This window comes from Balaenoptera physalus (assembly GCF_965194825.1).
Source record: "Balaenoptera physalus genome assembly, chromosome: 6".
In the NCBI taxonomy this organism is placed as follows: Eukaryota; Metazoa; Chordata; class Mammalia; order Artiodactyla; family Balaenopteridae; genus Balaenoptera; species Balaenoptera physalus.
This window is the reverse complement of record NC_138885.1, coordinates 78,559,288-78,573,040: the sequence shown is the minus strand read 5'-3', so window position 1 is coordinate 78,573,040 and position 13,753 is coordinate 78,559,288. Positions and strand designations below refer to the sequence as shown.

At 40.2% G+C, this 13,753-nt stretch overlaps 1 protein-coding gene across 1 annotated transcript in view; it reads right to left on the bottom strand.

Annotated features, from left to right (window-relative positions):
- The window catches only part of LOC309663223 (cyclin-Y-like protein 1), a 34,960-nt gene extending 31,317 nt beyond the window's left edge, over positions 1-3,643 (bottom strand). Inside the window, exon 1 of the mRNA XM_082466846.1 lies at positions 3,403-3,643. Within this exon, the coding sequence (XP_082322972.1) occupies positions 3,403-3,628 (226 nt within the window). The 5' untranslated portion in view covers positions 3,629-3,643. The remainder of the gene's footprint in view (positions 1-3,402) is intronic.
- Between the last annotated feature and the right edge of the window lie 10,110 nt (positions 3,644-13,753).

Below are 13,753 nucleotides of genomic sequence, written 5' to 3'. Positions count from 1 at the left end.
TTTTATCTGTGTCCCCTGAATAAAGCATTATAATGGGATTATAAAAGATGCTCAACCATAAAGGCTGGGTAAATGAATTATGCTCCAACCATTCGATGGCACAGTAAACAGTTGGTAAAAGGCAGGCTGTAGAGCTATGCGCAGTTGCATGGAAATACATCACCCTGGAGCACTCTCTAGGTGTCAGCACAGTTCCAGGAGCTTCATGTCGTTACTTTTCTTTATAACAAAAAGTTACAAAGTGGCACATAAAGAACAATCCCATCTTTGTAAAATAAACACAATGTTATGTTTATATGCATACAAAAGGTTCAGGAAGAATCAACACCAAAATATTAATAAAAATTCTGGATATTCTGAGTGTGAGTGAAGGACTTTTCTGTGTTTTCTAAATCTTTTACATCAAATGTTCATTAATACTGTCACCAAAAAAAGGAAAGATCTGTTGCTCAGAGGTTTTTCCACATCATATTGCCAATTCCTTCCCTACCCACTCTTCAGGGGGATGGGAGGTAGGGGTCACTTGAGAGAGCACCTTTCACCAGAAAATTAGCAAAGCTCCTAAGGTCAGAACATAAAGGCTGTATGAAAAGTTGATGAATAAAAATAAAATCAGATAATAGGACCGTAGCATCTTCTTTTCTATTATGACACTACCATCAGTTATATTAGATATACTGTTAAAGACAAAGTAGTAAAAAATTCTTTTGAGTCTATCTGAAATCTATACTACGTTCTTAGGAGTTACTTTTTTGAGATGGCTTGAAGAAATCATGTTCTTCTCCAATGTTTCTGAAGAACAAGACAGAGCATCATTTATGTACGATTTTCTCTAAGTAACCAAATAATTCTTCACTGTAGAAAAGCCAAAATGTTTTATATCTGAGTAGGTATTTCTCAGTTTCCAGGGAAACTGATACAAAATTGTCTGAAATAAAGACATTAAGAGCAAACTTCCAATGTGCCTGTACTTTATATTTGGTGTTCTGACCTTGTTTCTATGGAAACTTAATTAATAGGCAAATGCTGAAATTGAGGTTTCTCTTATCACTTTATCGAATGCCCCCCCAAAAAAGACAAATTGAAATGAAATTTTAACAATCATGTTAAACATAAAAAGGTAAATTCTGTACTCATGAACTCTATTTTTCCAGTTCCTGATTTAGCACTCCTTCCTTATCATACATAGTCGTATGCTAAATGCTTAGTACCTTACCTGCCCGCTTACCAGCTTCCCCTAATGTCCCTCTGTCCAGGGCATTCTCGGCTTCAATTGGATTTCACCAGAACAAACTCTTTAAATTATATCAACGTGTTTACCTGACTGATAAATTTAGGCTATTTCATGACTTCTACTTTTATTCATATCCATTGCAATGTATGTACAGACAGAGAATGGAGAGGTAAATGTTGCTTCTGAGTTGTGTACAATAAACTGGAATGGCAATAATCAAAACTGGAGTATGCTGAGATAGGCCTAACTTATGGATAAATTATAAAATATAAGGTGCACTCTAAACAGTTTCTTAAGCATCCCAAGAACTGAATTTGGCATATCTACCACCTCCCAAGTCTGTCTCTTTTGTTCAGTAGCTGTGTTACACAGTCATTTCAGATCTCTAAGTCTTGGCTTCTTCATCGGCAACAGAGGGAGAATATATACGGGCCTTATTTGTAGATGGAAGGGCCGAGTGAAATACACAAGAAAATGCATTGTAAATCTTAAAAGAATTCTATAAAGGTCCAATTTTCGTCTCTCATCCTACACTAGCCAACTACTAACTGTTTTTAAAAATCATTTAGAGGCTTACCTTATAGCAACAAGCAGAGCAGTTTTCACAAGTACTTACATGCTTTGTGTTTAAAGCTACAATTAATTCACATAATTTGTTCATTCTTTCACAATATCTAACGATTCTGAAAAGGGAGTACTTTCCACTTACAAAGCCACGTCCATCATAAGGGTGAATCCACAGGCTTAATTATTCTAACTTTTAAAGAAATTAAATAAACCCAACTAAAATTTAAATAGAAGAGCTGTAAGACATTTCGTCTATGAAATAATGAAATAATCTCTGGCATTTAAATGAAACAAATGGGCCAGTGGGGCTTTAACATCTTTATGATACAATGTTTTATACTTCAAAGAACAGTCTTTATTAAAGTGCCACTATGCTACCCAGAAATTTTTTTTTTTAACCTAGAGCCATCCCTTTCCAAAATTCTAGAGGCAAAAATCAAACATTTCCTCTCTTCTCTCTCTCCTCTCCTCCCCGACAACACCCACCCCCAGCCACTTAGTCTTCAGAACTTTTACCTGAACATTCTTAAAGTTAAATAGCATTCTACTGGGGCGGGGGGGGGGGGGGGGGGCGGGGCGGAGGAGGGAGCCATGGAGACATTTTTCTGCAGGATGGATGTGGTATGTTAACTCCCAAACCTTTATATTACAAATTACAATCTGAATTTGTTTTTTCTCCTTTGAAACTTCTGTCCAGCAGTCTCAGGAACCACCTCACCCCTCCCTTAGAACAGGCAACGTGCAAAAGAAGTCGGTTAAGGCTGTGCAGCTGAAGACATACTTGTGTCAAAGTGGGAATTTAAAAGTAATCAGAACTCCATGGGGTCTCCTTTGGTAAAGAAAAAAAACCCAACAACTATTCTCTGCAGCCGTGGCAGTAACGTTTCACACCGTTCACAGTTATTTTCAGCCCCTCTCCCACCATTTTCTTTCCTATCGTGTTCAAATTATAGTTAGAAGGGATAAAGTAGCTTCTATCAGGGCGACTGAAAACATTAAAATCCAAAGAATTTTAGTTAAGAACACCACACTGACTCTGTCCATCTCTATTTTGAATTTAAATGACAAATCCTCTAATGTTTGTCTTAATTGTCTCGAGTATCAACTACCTTAACAAATAGAAGTCTATCATCAGGCCCTTACCTAGTTCCTTCGCTTAGGTACCATCTGGATAGGGAGACGGGATGGATACGCCAAAGTTAGAGTATTTAAGTTTGCATTAAGAAAAGAGAGAATACACCAGAAAGTCTCTGCTAAGTCCCACGAGATGTTAAATAGAACCACGAACAGGAAGGGCCGCGGATTGGAGGGTCTCAGGCCGGGCTGGGAAATGGGAACGGGGGAAAGAATTGGGCATTCGGGTAGGGAAGAGGGAAGGAGACTGGCCGGACGCGACTGGTAGAGAATAAGGGGTGGGGACGCCAAGCAGAGCCAGCCTTTGTCCCCGGTGCCCAGCCCTGGGAGAGCCAACTCCGGGCAAGAAGGAGCCCTAGGCGGCGTCTCCCTCCCGGGGGACCCTGGGGCCGGCGGAGGCCAGAGGTAAGCCCGAGAGCAGACGGCGCCGACCCCGGGAGGGGCGAGGCGCGTCAGCCGCTTCTTACCTTCGGGCATCTCCCGGTCGCTGATGTGCTGCAGGTGGTGGCCTTCGCCACCTGCGAAATCCAACTCGGCGGGTTCCACGGTAGCCGCCGCCGGAGCTACTGCCACCGCGTTCCCGGCCGCCGCCTTGTAGACCTCAGACTCGCAGTCCGGCTCCGCTGACCCCCTGCGCCGGCCCGACTTGGGGCTGGCATTGGGGGACAGGCAACAACACAGCGAGTTCCCCATGGGGCGCCTTCACTCCTCGCCGCCGCCGCCTCCGCTCGTCCCCCGACTCCGCCGAGCTCAGAAGCCGCCCCCTCCCCCAACAATGGCGCGGCGGGCACTGGCAGCCGCGGGCTATGCCGGGGCTGTGCCGCACATGCAGACACGACTTCGCCTGCCGCTCTCCTGTCCGCCCAGCCGCCGGGGCCCCGGGCAGGGGTACGGCCCCGGCCGCACCCCCGCCCAGCCGCTGGGCCCCGGGCAGGGGTCCGGCCCCGGCCGCACCCCCGCCGCCGCCTCCCCGGAACCAACTAGTCTGTGAGGGCGGTGACCAGACCGGCTTATTTAAAAGGGCTGGGAACCAGACAAGTGCTGAGACGCGCAGCCACTGAGGGAGAGAGCGCAGCTGGAGCTCCTCCTCCTTCCGCTGCTGCCTCCCGACTGAAAGTAGCTAGCCCGGCCGGCCCTTGCCTACCGGAATGTGTCCTTCGGTTACCTGGTTACGACGGACCAATCACGACCAGAGTTCCCTCCACGCGCCCTCCTCAGAGCGCAGGCATGTGACTCACAATGCCCCGCCCCCGCCCACGGCTGCCCCGCCCCCCGAGCGGCGCGCCCCGGACTCTGGTTTCCATTCATCTCTCGCGCTCCGAGCTTTCCGGTCCTGCGGGAAGCGCTGCGGGAGTTTGTTAATCGAAGCCGTCCTGAGTCAGTGGGCTCTGTAGAAAGCCCCTGTTCGTAAAATGCCAGTTCAGTTAGCAACTCGGTTTCACCGGGTCCACAGTTGACTCATTTGATGTATTGCTCAACGAACTTAGTTTCACCCCAATTTTTGACCGTTTTTTATAACTGAATGCTCCTCCTGTCTTGCCTTCCAAAGAGTGTTAGTTTCCGCCTACAGTTTAACCATAGCAACCCCCGGGGCCCTGGTCCTATTCTCAATAAAGAGCTGTGGCTGTGTCTTGAGTGAGACTCGAGGACACGTCACCCCTCCACTTCCTCATCAGCAAATTAGGGACCGAACTCCTCCCTCCCACCTCTGAGGCGCTGGGATTCAGCAACTCGCTTTTCTCGCCTGTTGCTCTCTTCCACGGCAGGAGTTTCCAGGTTTCCCTACTTTAGCCAACAACAACGCATAAAGCACGATTTTCTCATACAAACTTGAGAGTCACAAAGTGAAGTACCACGGTCTTGATTTGATGAAGATGATAACGATAGTTAACATTTGGCAAACACTATGCGCCCGCCCCCGTTCCAAGTGAGGTACTCATTTAACCCTCGGGAACAAAATCCTCAGAAACCTTCATTTTACAGATTTTACAGACGCTAAGTCACGTTCCCAAGGTCACATGATTGCTCAGGGGTGTGGCCAGGATTTGATCCCCGATTGTGTGGATCCCCAAAGGCACCTTATTGTGATCATCAGAAAATAAAGGTCGAAGTCAAATTTGGTTGGAAGTGGCATAGTGTATCAGGATTTTCTTTTTTTAAGGAGGAACAATTTTTTGATGTGGATTTTAAAATACTTTCCCTTCATTCAACATTGATTAGTCCCTCCTACATGCCAGGCACCCGTGTGTGAAAAATAGTCCTGCCCTCAGTGACCTCAGGCACGGTGAGAAAACAAAGGCTTAGAAAGCCCAATAGTCTGAGGTCACACTGCTGCAAAGTACTTAAACCTGAAATTCAAACCTAGATCTATTAACCCCAAGTAGATGCTGGGGTAAAGAGCTTGGTTTTCTTCCCAGAAACATGAGAGCCATTGAATGTTGTGAAGTTAAGGAGTCACTATCAGGTGGTTTGTAGTGAGGTCACGCTTGAGAATAAGTAGGACTGATGGAAGCAACAAAACCCATTAAGAGACTTTATATTCATCTAAGAGAGGAGTGAGGGCTCAAACTAAAGGCAGTGGCAGAGATTGGAGTGGAGGGAAAGGATCTGAGGTCATCTGGGAGGTAGAATAGAAGTGCTCAGTGACTAGATATGGAGTGGGAAGGGGAAAAGAGAAGCAAAAATGGCTGCTAGGGTTCTGGCTTAGGGAACTATGTAGAGTGTGGTTACTTTTTCTTAGATAGTGCAGGAAAAGGAAGAGGTTTGGGAAGGAAGATCATTTTGGGTTCTGTTAAGCGGAACATGGAAATGGAGCTCTCTGGTTGAAAGTAAGCCTCTGCAGGCTAAGTCCATTTTGTGATATCCCAACTTATGTTTTCAAAAATAACACATTAAATCAATTTAAAAATGTGATTGGGGAAATTCCCTAATGTTGACAGCTAAGAATATCACATTTTTCATGGAGCAACTTGGAATCTATGGTTTTAGTAAATGAGGCATCCTATGTAAAATAAAACTGGTAAATGAGAGCTCTACCCACCACCAGAGCCTCCCATCAAGCCTCTTAGATAGCCTCAACCACCAGAGGGCAGACAGCAGAAGCAAGAAAAACTACAATCCTGCAGCCTGTGGACCAAGAAACACAGTTAGAGAAAGATAGACAAGATGAAAAGGCAGAGGGCTATGTACCAGATGAAGGAACAAGAAAAAACCCCAGAAAAACAAATAAATGAAATGGAGATAGGCAACCTTCCAGAGAAAGAATTCAGAATCATGATAGTGAAGATGATCCAGGACCTCGGAATAAGAATGGAGGCAAAGATTGAGAAGATGCAAGAAATGATTAACAAAGACCTAGAAGAATTAAAGAACAAACAAACAGAGATGACCAATACAATAACTGAAATGAAAACTACACTAGAAGGAATCAATAGCAGAATAACTGAGGCAGAAGAACGGATAAGTGACCTGGAAGACAGAATGGTGGAATTCACTGCTGTGGAACAGACTAAAGAAAAAAGAATGAAAAGAAATGAAGACAGCCTAAGAGACCTCTGGGACAACATGAAATGCAACAACATTCGCATTATAGGGGTCCCAGAAGGAGAAGAGAGAGAGAAAGGACCAGAGAAAATATTTGAAGAGATTATAGTCGAAAACTTCCCTAACATGGGAAAGGAAATAGCCACCCAAGTCCAGGAAGCGCAGAGAGTCCCATACAGGATAAACCCAAGGAGAAACACGCCGAGACACATAGTAATCAAAGTGGCAAAAATTAAAGACAAAGAAAAATTATTGAAAGCAGCATGGGAAAAACGACAAATAACATACAAGGGAACTCCCATAAGGATAACAGCTGATTTCTCAGCAGAAACTCTGCAAGCCAGAAGGGAGTGGCATGATATACTTAAAGTGATGAAAGGGAAGAACCTACAACCAAGATTACTCTACCCGGCAAGGATCTCATTTAGATTTGATGGAGAAATCAAAAGCTTTAGAGACAAGCAAAAGCTAAGAGAATTCAGCACCACCAAACCAGCTCTACAACAAATGCTAAAGGAACTTCTCTAAGTGGGAAACACAAGAGAAGAAAAGGACCTACAAAAACAAACCCAAAACAATTCAGAAAATGGTCATAGGAACATCCATATCGATAATTACCTTAAACGTGAATGGATTAAATGCCCCAACCAAAAGACATAGACTGGCTGAATGGATACAAAAACAAGACCCATATATATGCTGTCTACAAGAGACCCACTTTAGACCTAGGGACACATACAGACTGAAAGTGAGGGGATGGAAAAAGATATTCCATGCAAATGGAAATCAAAAGAAAGCTGGCGTAGCTATACTCATATCAGATAAAATAGACTTTAAAATAAAGAATGTTACAAGAGACAAGGAAGGACACTACATAATGATCAAGGGATCAATCCAAGAAGAAGATATAACAATTATAAATTTATATGCACCCAACACAGGAGCACCTCAATACATAAGGCAACTGCTAACAGCTATAAAAGAGGAAATTGACAGTAACACAATCATAGTGGGGGACTTTAACACCTCACTTACACCAATGGACAAATCATCCAAAATGAAAATAAATAAGGAAACAGAAGCTTTAAATGACACAATAGACCAGATAGATTTAATTGATATATATAGGACATTCCATCCAAAAACAGCAGATTACACGTTCTTCTCAAGTGCGCACGGAACATTCTCCAGGATAGATCACAATTTGGGTCACAAATCAAGCCTCAGTAAATTTTAAAAAATTGAAATCATACCAAGCATCTTTTCTGACCACAACGCTATGAGATTAGAAATGAATTACAGGGCAAAAAACGTAAAAAAGACAAACACATGGAGGCTAAACAATACGTTACTAAATAACCAAGAGATCACTGAAGAAATCAAAGAGGAAATCAAAAAATACCTAGAGACAAATGACAATAAAAACACGACGACCCAAAGCCTATGGGATGCAGCGAAAGCAGTTCTAAGAGGGAAGTTTATAGCTATACAAGCCTACCTCAAGAAACAAGAAAAATCTCAAGTAAACAATCTAACCTTACACCTAAAGAAACTAGAGAAGGAAGAACAAACAAAACCCAAAGTTAGCAGAAGGAAAGAAATCATAAAGATCAGAGCAGAAATAAATGAAATAGAAACAAAGAAAACAATAGCAAAGATCAATAAAACTAAAAGCTGGTTCTTTGAGAAGATAAACAAAGTTGATAAGCCATTAGCCAGACTCATCAAGAAAAATAGGGAGAGGACTCAAATCAATAAAATCAGAAATGAAAAAGGAGAAGTTACAACAGACACCGCAGAAATACAAAGCATCCTAAGAGACTACTACAAGCAACTTTATGCCAATAAAGTGGACAACTTGGAAGAAATGGACAAATTTTTAGAAAGGTATAACCTTCGAAGACTGAACCAGGAAGAAACAGAAAATATGAACAGACCAATCACAAGTAATGAAATTGAAACTGTGATTAAAAATCTTCCAACAAACAAAAGTCCAGGACCAGATGGCTTCACAGGTGAATTCTATCAGATGTTTAGAGAAGAGCTAACACCTATCCTTCTCAAACTCTTCCAAAAAATTGCAGAGGAAGGAACACTCCCAAACTCATTCTATGAGGCCACCATCACCCTGATACCAAAACCAGACAAAGACACTACAAAAAAAGAAAATTACAGACCAATATCACTGATGAATATAGATGCAAAAATCCTCAGCAAAATACTAGCAAACAGAATCCAACAACACATTAAAAGGATCATACACCACGATCAAGTGGGATTTATCCCAGGGATGCAAGGATTCTTCAATATACGCAAATCAATCAATGTGATACACCATATTAACAAACTGAAGAATAAAAACCATATGATCATCTCAATAGATGCAGAAAAAGCTTTTGACAAAATTCAACACCCATTTATGATAAAAACTCTCCAGAAAGTGGGCATAGAGGGAACCTACCTCAACATAATAAAGGCCATATATGACAAACCCACAGCAAACATCATTCTCAATGGTGAAAAACTGAAAGCATTTCCTCTAAGATCAGGAATGAGACAAGGATGTCCACTGTCACCACTATTATTCAACATAGTTCTGGAAGTCCTAGCCATGGCAATCAGAGAAGAAAAAGAAATAAAAGGAATACAAATTGGAAAAGAAGAAGTAAAACTGTCACTGTTTGCGGAAGACATGATGCTATACATAGAGAATCCTAAAACTGCCACCAGAAAACTGCTAGAGCTAATTAATGAATATGGTAAAGTTGCAGGATACAAAATTAATGCACAGAAATCTCTTGCATTCCTATACACTAATGATGAAAAATCTGAAAGAGAAATTATGGAAACACTCCCATTTACCATTGCAACAAAAAGAATAAAATACCTAGGAATAAACCTACCTAGGGAGACAAAAGACCTGTATGCAGAAAACTATAAGACACTGATGAAAGAAATTAAAGGTGATACCAACAGATGGAGAGATATACCATGTTCTTGGATTGGAAGAATCAACATTGTGAAAATGAATCTACTACCCAAAGCAATCTACAGATTCAATGCAATCCCTATCAAATTACCAATGGCATTTTTTATGGAGCTAGAACAAATCATCTTAAAATTTGTATGGAGACACAAAAGACCCCGAATAGCCAAAGCAGTCTTGAGGGAAAAAAATGGAGCTGGAGGAATCAGACTCCCTGACTTCAGACTATACTACGAAGCTACAGTAATCAAGACAATATGGTACTGGCACAAAAACAGAAACATAGATCAATGGAACAAGATAGAAAGCCCAGAGATAAACCCACGCACCTATGGTCAACTAATCTATGACAAAGGAGGCAAAGATATACAATGGAGAAAAGACAGCCTCTTCAATAAGTGGTGCTGGGAAAACTGGACAGCTACATGTAAAAGAATGAAATTAGAATACTCCCTAACACCATACACAAAAATAAACTCAAAATGGATTAGAGACCTAAATGTAAGACTAGACACTTTAAAACTCTTAGAGGAAAACATAGGAAGAACACTCTTTGACATAAATCACAGCAAGATCTTTTTTGATCCACCTCCTAGAGTAATGGAAATAAAAACAAAAATAAACAAATGGGACCTAATGAAACTTCAAAGCTTTTGCACAGCAAAGGAAACCATAAACAAGACGAAAAGACCACCCTCAGAATGGGAGAAAATATTTGCAAACGAATCAACGGACCGAGGATTAATCTCCAAAATATATAAACAGCTCATGCAGCTCAATATTAAAGAAACAAACACCCCAATCCAAAAATGGGCAGACGACCTAAATACACATTTCTCCAATGAAGACATACAGATGGCCATGAAGCACATGAAAAGATGCTCAACATCACTAATTATTAGAGAAATGCAAATCAAAACTACAATGAGGTATCACCTCACACCAGTTAGAATGGGCATCATCAGAAAATATACAAACAACAAATGCTGGAGAGGGTGTGGAGAAAAGGGAACCCTCTTGCACTGTTGGTGGGAATGTAAATTGATACAGCCACTATGGAGAACAATATGGAGGTTCCTTAAAAAGCTAAAAATAGAATTACCATATGACCCAGCAATCCCACTACTGGGCATTTACCCAGAGAAAACCATAAGTCAAAAAGACACATGCACCCGAATGTTCATTGCAGCACTATTTACCATAGCCAGGTCATGGACGCAACCTAAATGCCCATCAACAGACGAATGGATAAAGAAGTTGTAGTACATATATACAATGGAATATTACTCAGCCATAAAAAGGAATGAAATTGAGTCATTTGTTGAGACGTGGATGGATCTAGAGACTGTCATACAGAGTGAAGTAAGTCAGAAAGAGAAAAACAAATATCGTATATTAATGCATGTATGTGGAACCTAGAAAAATGGTACAGATGAGCCGGTTTGCAGGGCAGAAGTTGAGACACAGATGTAGAGAACAGACATATGGACACCAAGGGGGGAAAACTGCGGTGAGCTGGGGACGGTGGTGTGCTGAATTGGGCGATTGGAATTGACATGTATACACTGATGTGTATAAAATTGATGCCTAATAACATGCAGTATAAAACAAAGAAACAAACAAAACAACTAACAGTAAACTTTCATTGGGTTATTTTTATGGAAATATGTTAATATAAATGTTTCAGACATTACATGAAATTTCTAAAAATCTTACATATTCTGGTATAATGTTATAAGTCATAATCCTAGTTATTACTTTAAAATGTATATCTCAGAAATAACTAATTTTCTTGTCAACTGCATTATTATGAACTTTCATCAAATCTTTAACTGTGGTCATTTTTAAGTCCTTTGACATTTACAGACAGTTCTGGGTGTACTCTGATGCTTTTGCAAATATGTTCCTATAAAAGGGTTTCATCTTCAAGAAATTCATGGAAAAGACTCTGACAAGTACAGGTTTCTGGTAACTGACTGTACTGCTGAACTGAATGAATAAGCATTTTCAGAACTCTAATGAAAAACTGATGAACTCATAAAAGTGCTAACAAAAGATCAAGATGAAAAAAAAAATTACATGGGACTGAGTGAACTGATGATGATGAGTATAATTTTTGTGACTTTGTCTGAATTAAAAAAAAAAAAATCCCACAAGGACTCAGAGGCAAAGAACATACAAATCAATTTTCACTGCAAAGTAAAGGAGCTGTTACAGTGGAGGATTACTGGACTGAATGTCAGTATTATGACATAGTATGAGTGTGTTTCATGTTTGGTAATTGCAATCATTGTTGCTTTTGTTGTGGTCATCCATGTACAATGCTTGGTGTCAGTCTATTTATCTCTTGTAAAAATAAAATACAGTGTGTGTGTGTGTGTGTGTGTGTGTAAAAAAAATAAATAAATAAATTACCAAAAAATTATTTATTTATTTATTTATTTAGTTTTGGCTGTGTTGGGTCTTCGTTTCTGTGTGAGGGCTTTCTCTAGTTTCGGCAAGCAGGGGCCACTCTTCATCGTGGTGCGCGGGCCTCTCACTGTCGCGGCCTCTCGTTGCAGAGCACAAGCTCCAGACGCGCAGGCTCAGTAGTTGTGGCTCACAGGCCTAGTTGCTCTGCGGCATGTGGGGTCTTCCCAGACCAGGGCTCGAACCCGTGTCCCCTGCATTGGCAGGCAAATTCTCAACCACTGCGCCACCAGGGAAGCCCCGAGAAAGCATTCTAATAGATAGCCACAGCTTTAAAAAATGACCCGAAAAGGATGAAATAAAAGGTTGGGCATAGTTATGGCTACTTAAGGGAAAATCAATCGATCAATCAATCAACCAACCAACTAACCAACCATAATGTAAATCAACAAAAAATGAGAAAAATAATAAAGGTGATATGATAAATGCAGAGGCATTTGTATCTTAGGAAAGGATAATAATAGCAATAATGATAATAATAACAAAGTTTAAGTGCATACTGTGCTTGCTGTTCTAAGAGTTTTGTGTGTTTTAACTCTTTTTGCCTTTTAAAAAAACAGTATAAAGTAAGCACCATTTTAATGCTTATTTCATGAATAATGAAGATTATGAGGCAAAAAGAAGTGTAGTTACTTATGTAAGTCATCGCAACAGAACCCATATTTTATTATGTGTAATTTAACAAAAATACTCTAAAATTCTTGGTGAATTGAGAAATGTTCTTGGATTATTTATATTGCCAAAATCAATTCAAGAGGAAAGGAAAACTTAGACTAATAATTGTGAAATTTGAAGTTACTAAAATATTACTTCCAAAAAGACTATGGAATCAGATGATTTTATTAGTGAGTTATTATAGAAAACAGATAATCCATTCACAAAGCCATTTAATTTATGTTATGTTACCATAATCCTGCTGTTCAAAGCTGATATCATATAACAATGATAGACTGTTTTATGAATGTAGCCACAAGTGTCCTAAATGAAATATTTTCATATTATGTTCAACTTTACATTTAAATGAATTGCCAGTACCAAATGTTACACTTTCTCTCCTCTATCTAGGTTATGTCAGTCTTATTTTATTTTCTTATTATTCTGTATTAAGTAGATTTCCAGTTTTAAGATCATCTGCTTACATTTCTGAAATGTAATCCACCTTGATTTTTCACGGTGCCCTTCTTAACAGTAGCTATGGTCAATTCATGATAAAAGCATGGCACTTGAAGACATAACACAAAAGGGAAATGTAAAAACAAAGGGAAAATGATCTTTCCCAGAAGGCAATTCCACAGCTTCCCACTGATCCAAGAATAGTGCCTTTATCTTGAATTTCACTAGGTAGTATAACTGCAATGGAGATAGGATGGAAAATGGGAAAACCTGCACTTTCTATGAATATTATATCCCATGCGAATGATTCAGAAATAGGCTCTAAGGGGCACCAAATGGAAATGACTTCTTACACGTATTCTAAATGTAATAACTTGAATTTTTCTTTATATATGCTGCTTTTTAACATGTGAATTTTATGAAAATGCCATGTATTTTAATATTTAAGTCATTATTAAAAATATTTCCTAGGGATATACCTGGGTAATTTCCTTGATATACATCACTGCAAAGAGTAATCTCTGAAAAATGAGCAATAACTAATTACTCCTCCAAGATTATGCTCTAAACCGTAGTTTACTACCCTGTGTATGAGTATCTTCTGAGCGTTACAGTCCAAAGCCCTGTGAAGCCAAGATATATGACTTCATTTGTTCCCCCACATTTATAAGGCTGTCACTGGGTAAAAGGGAATTCAATTGGACTGA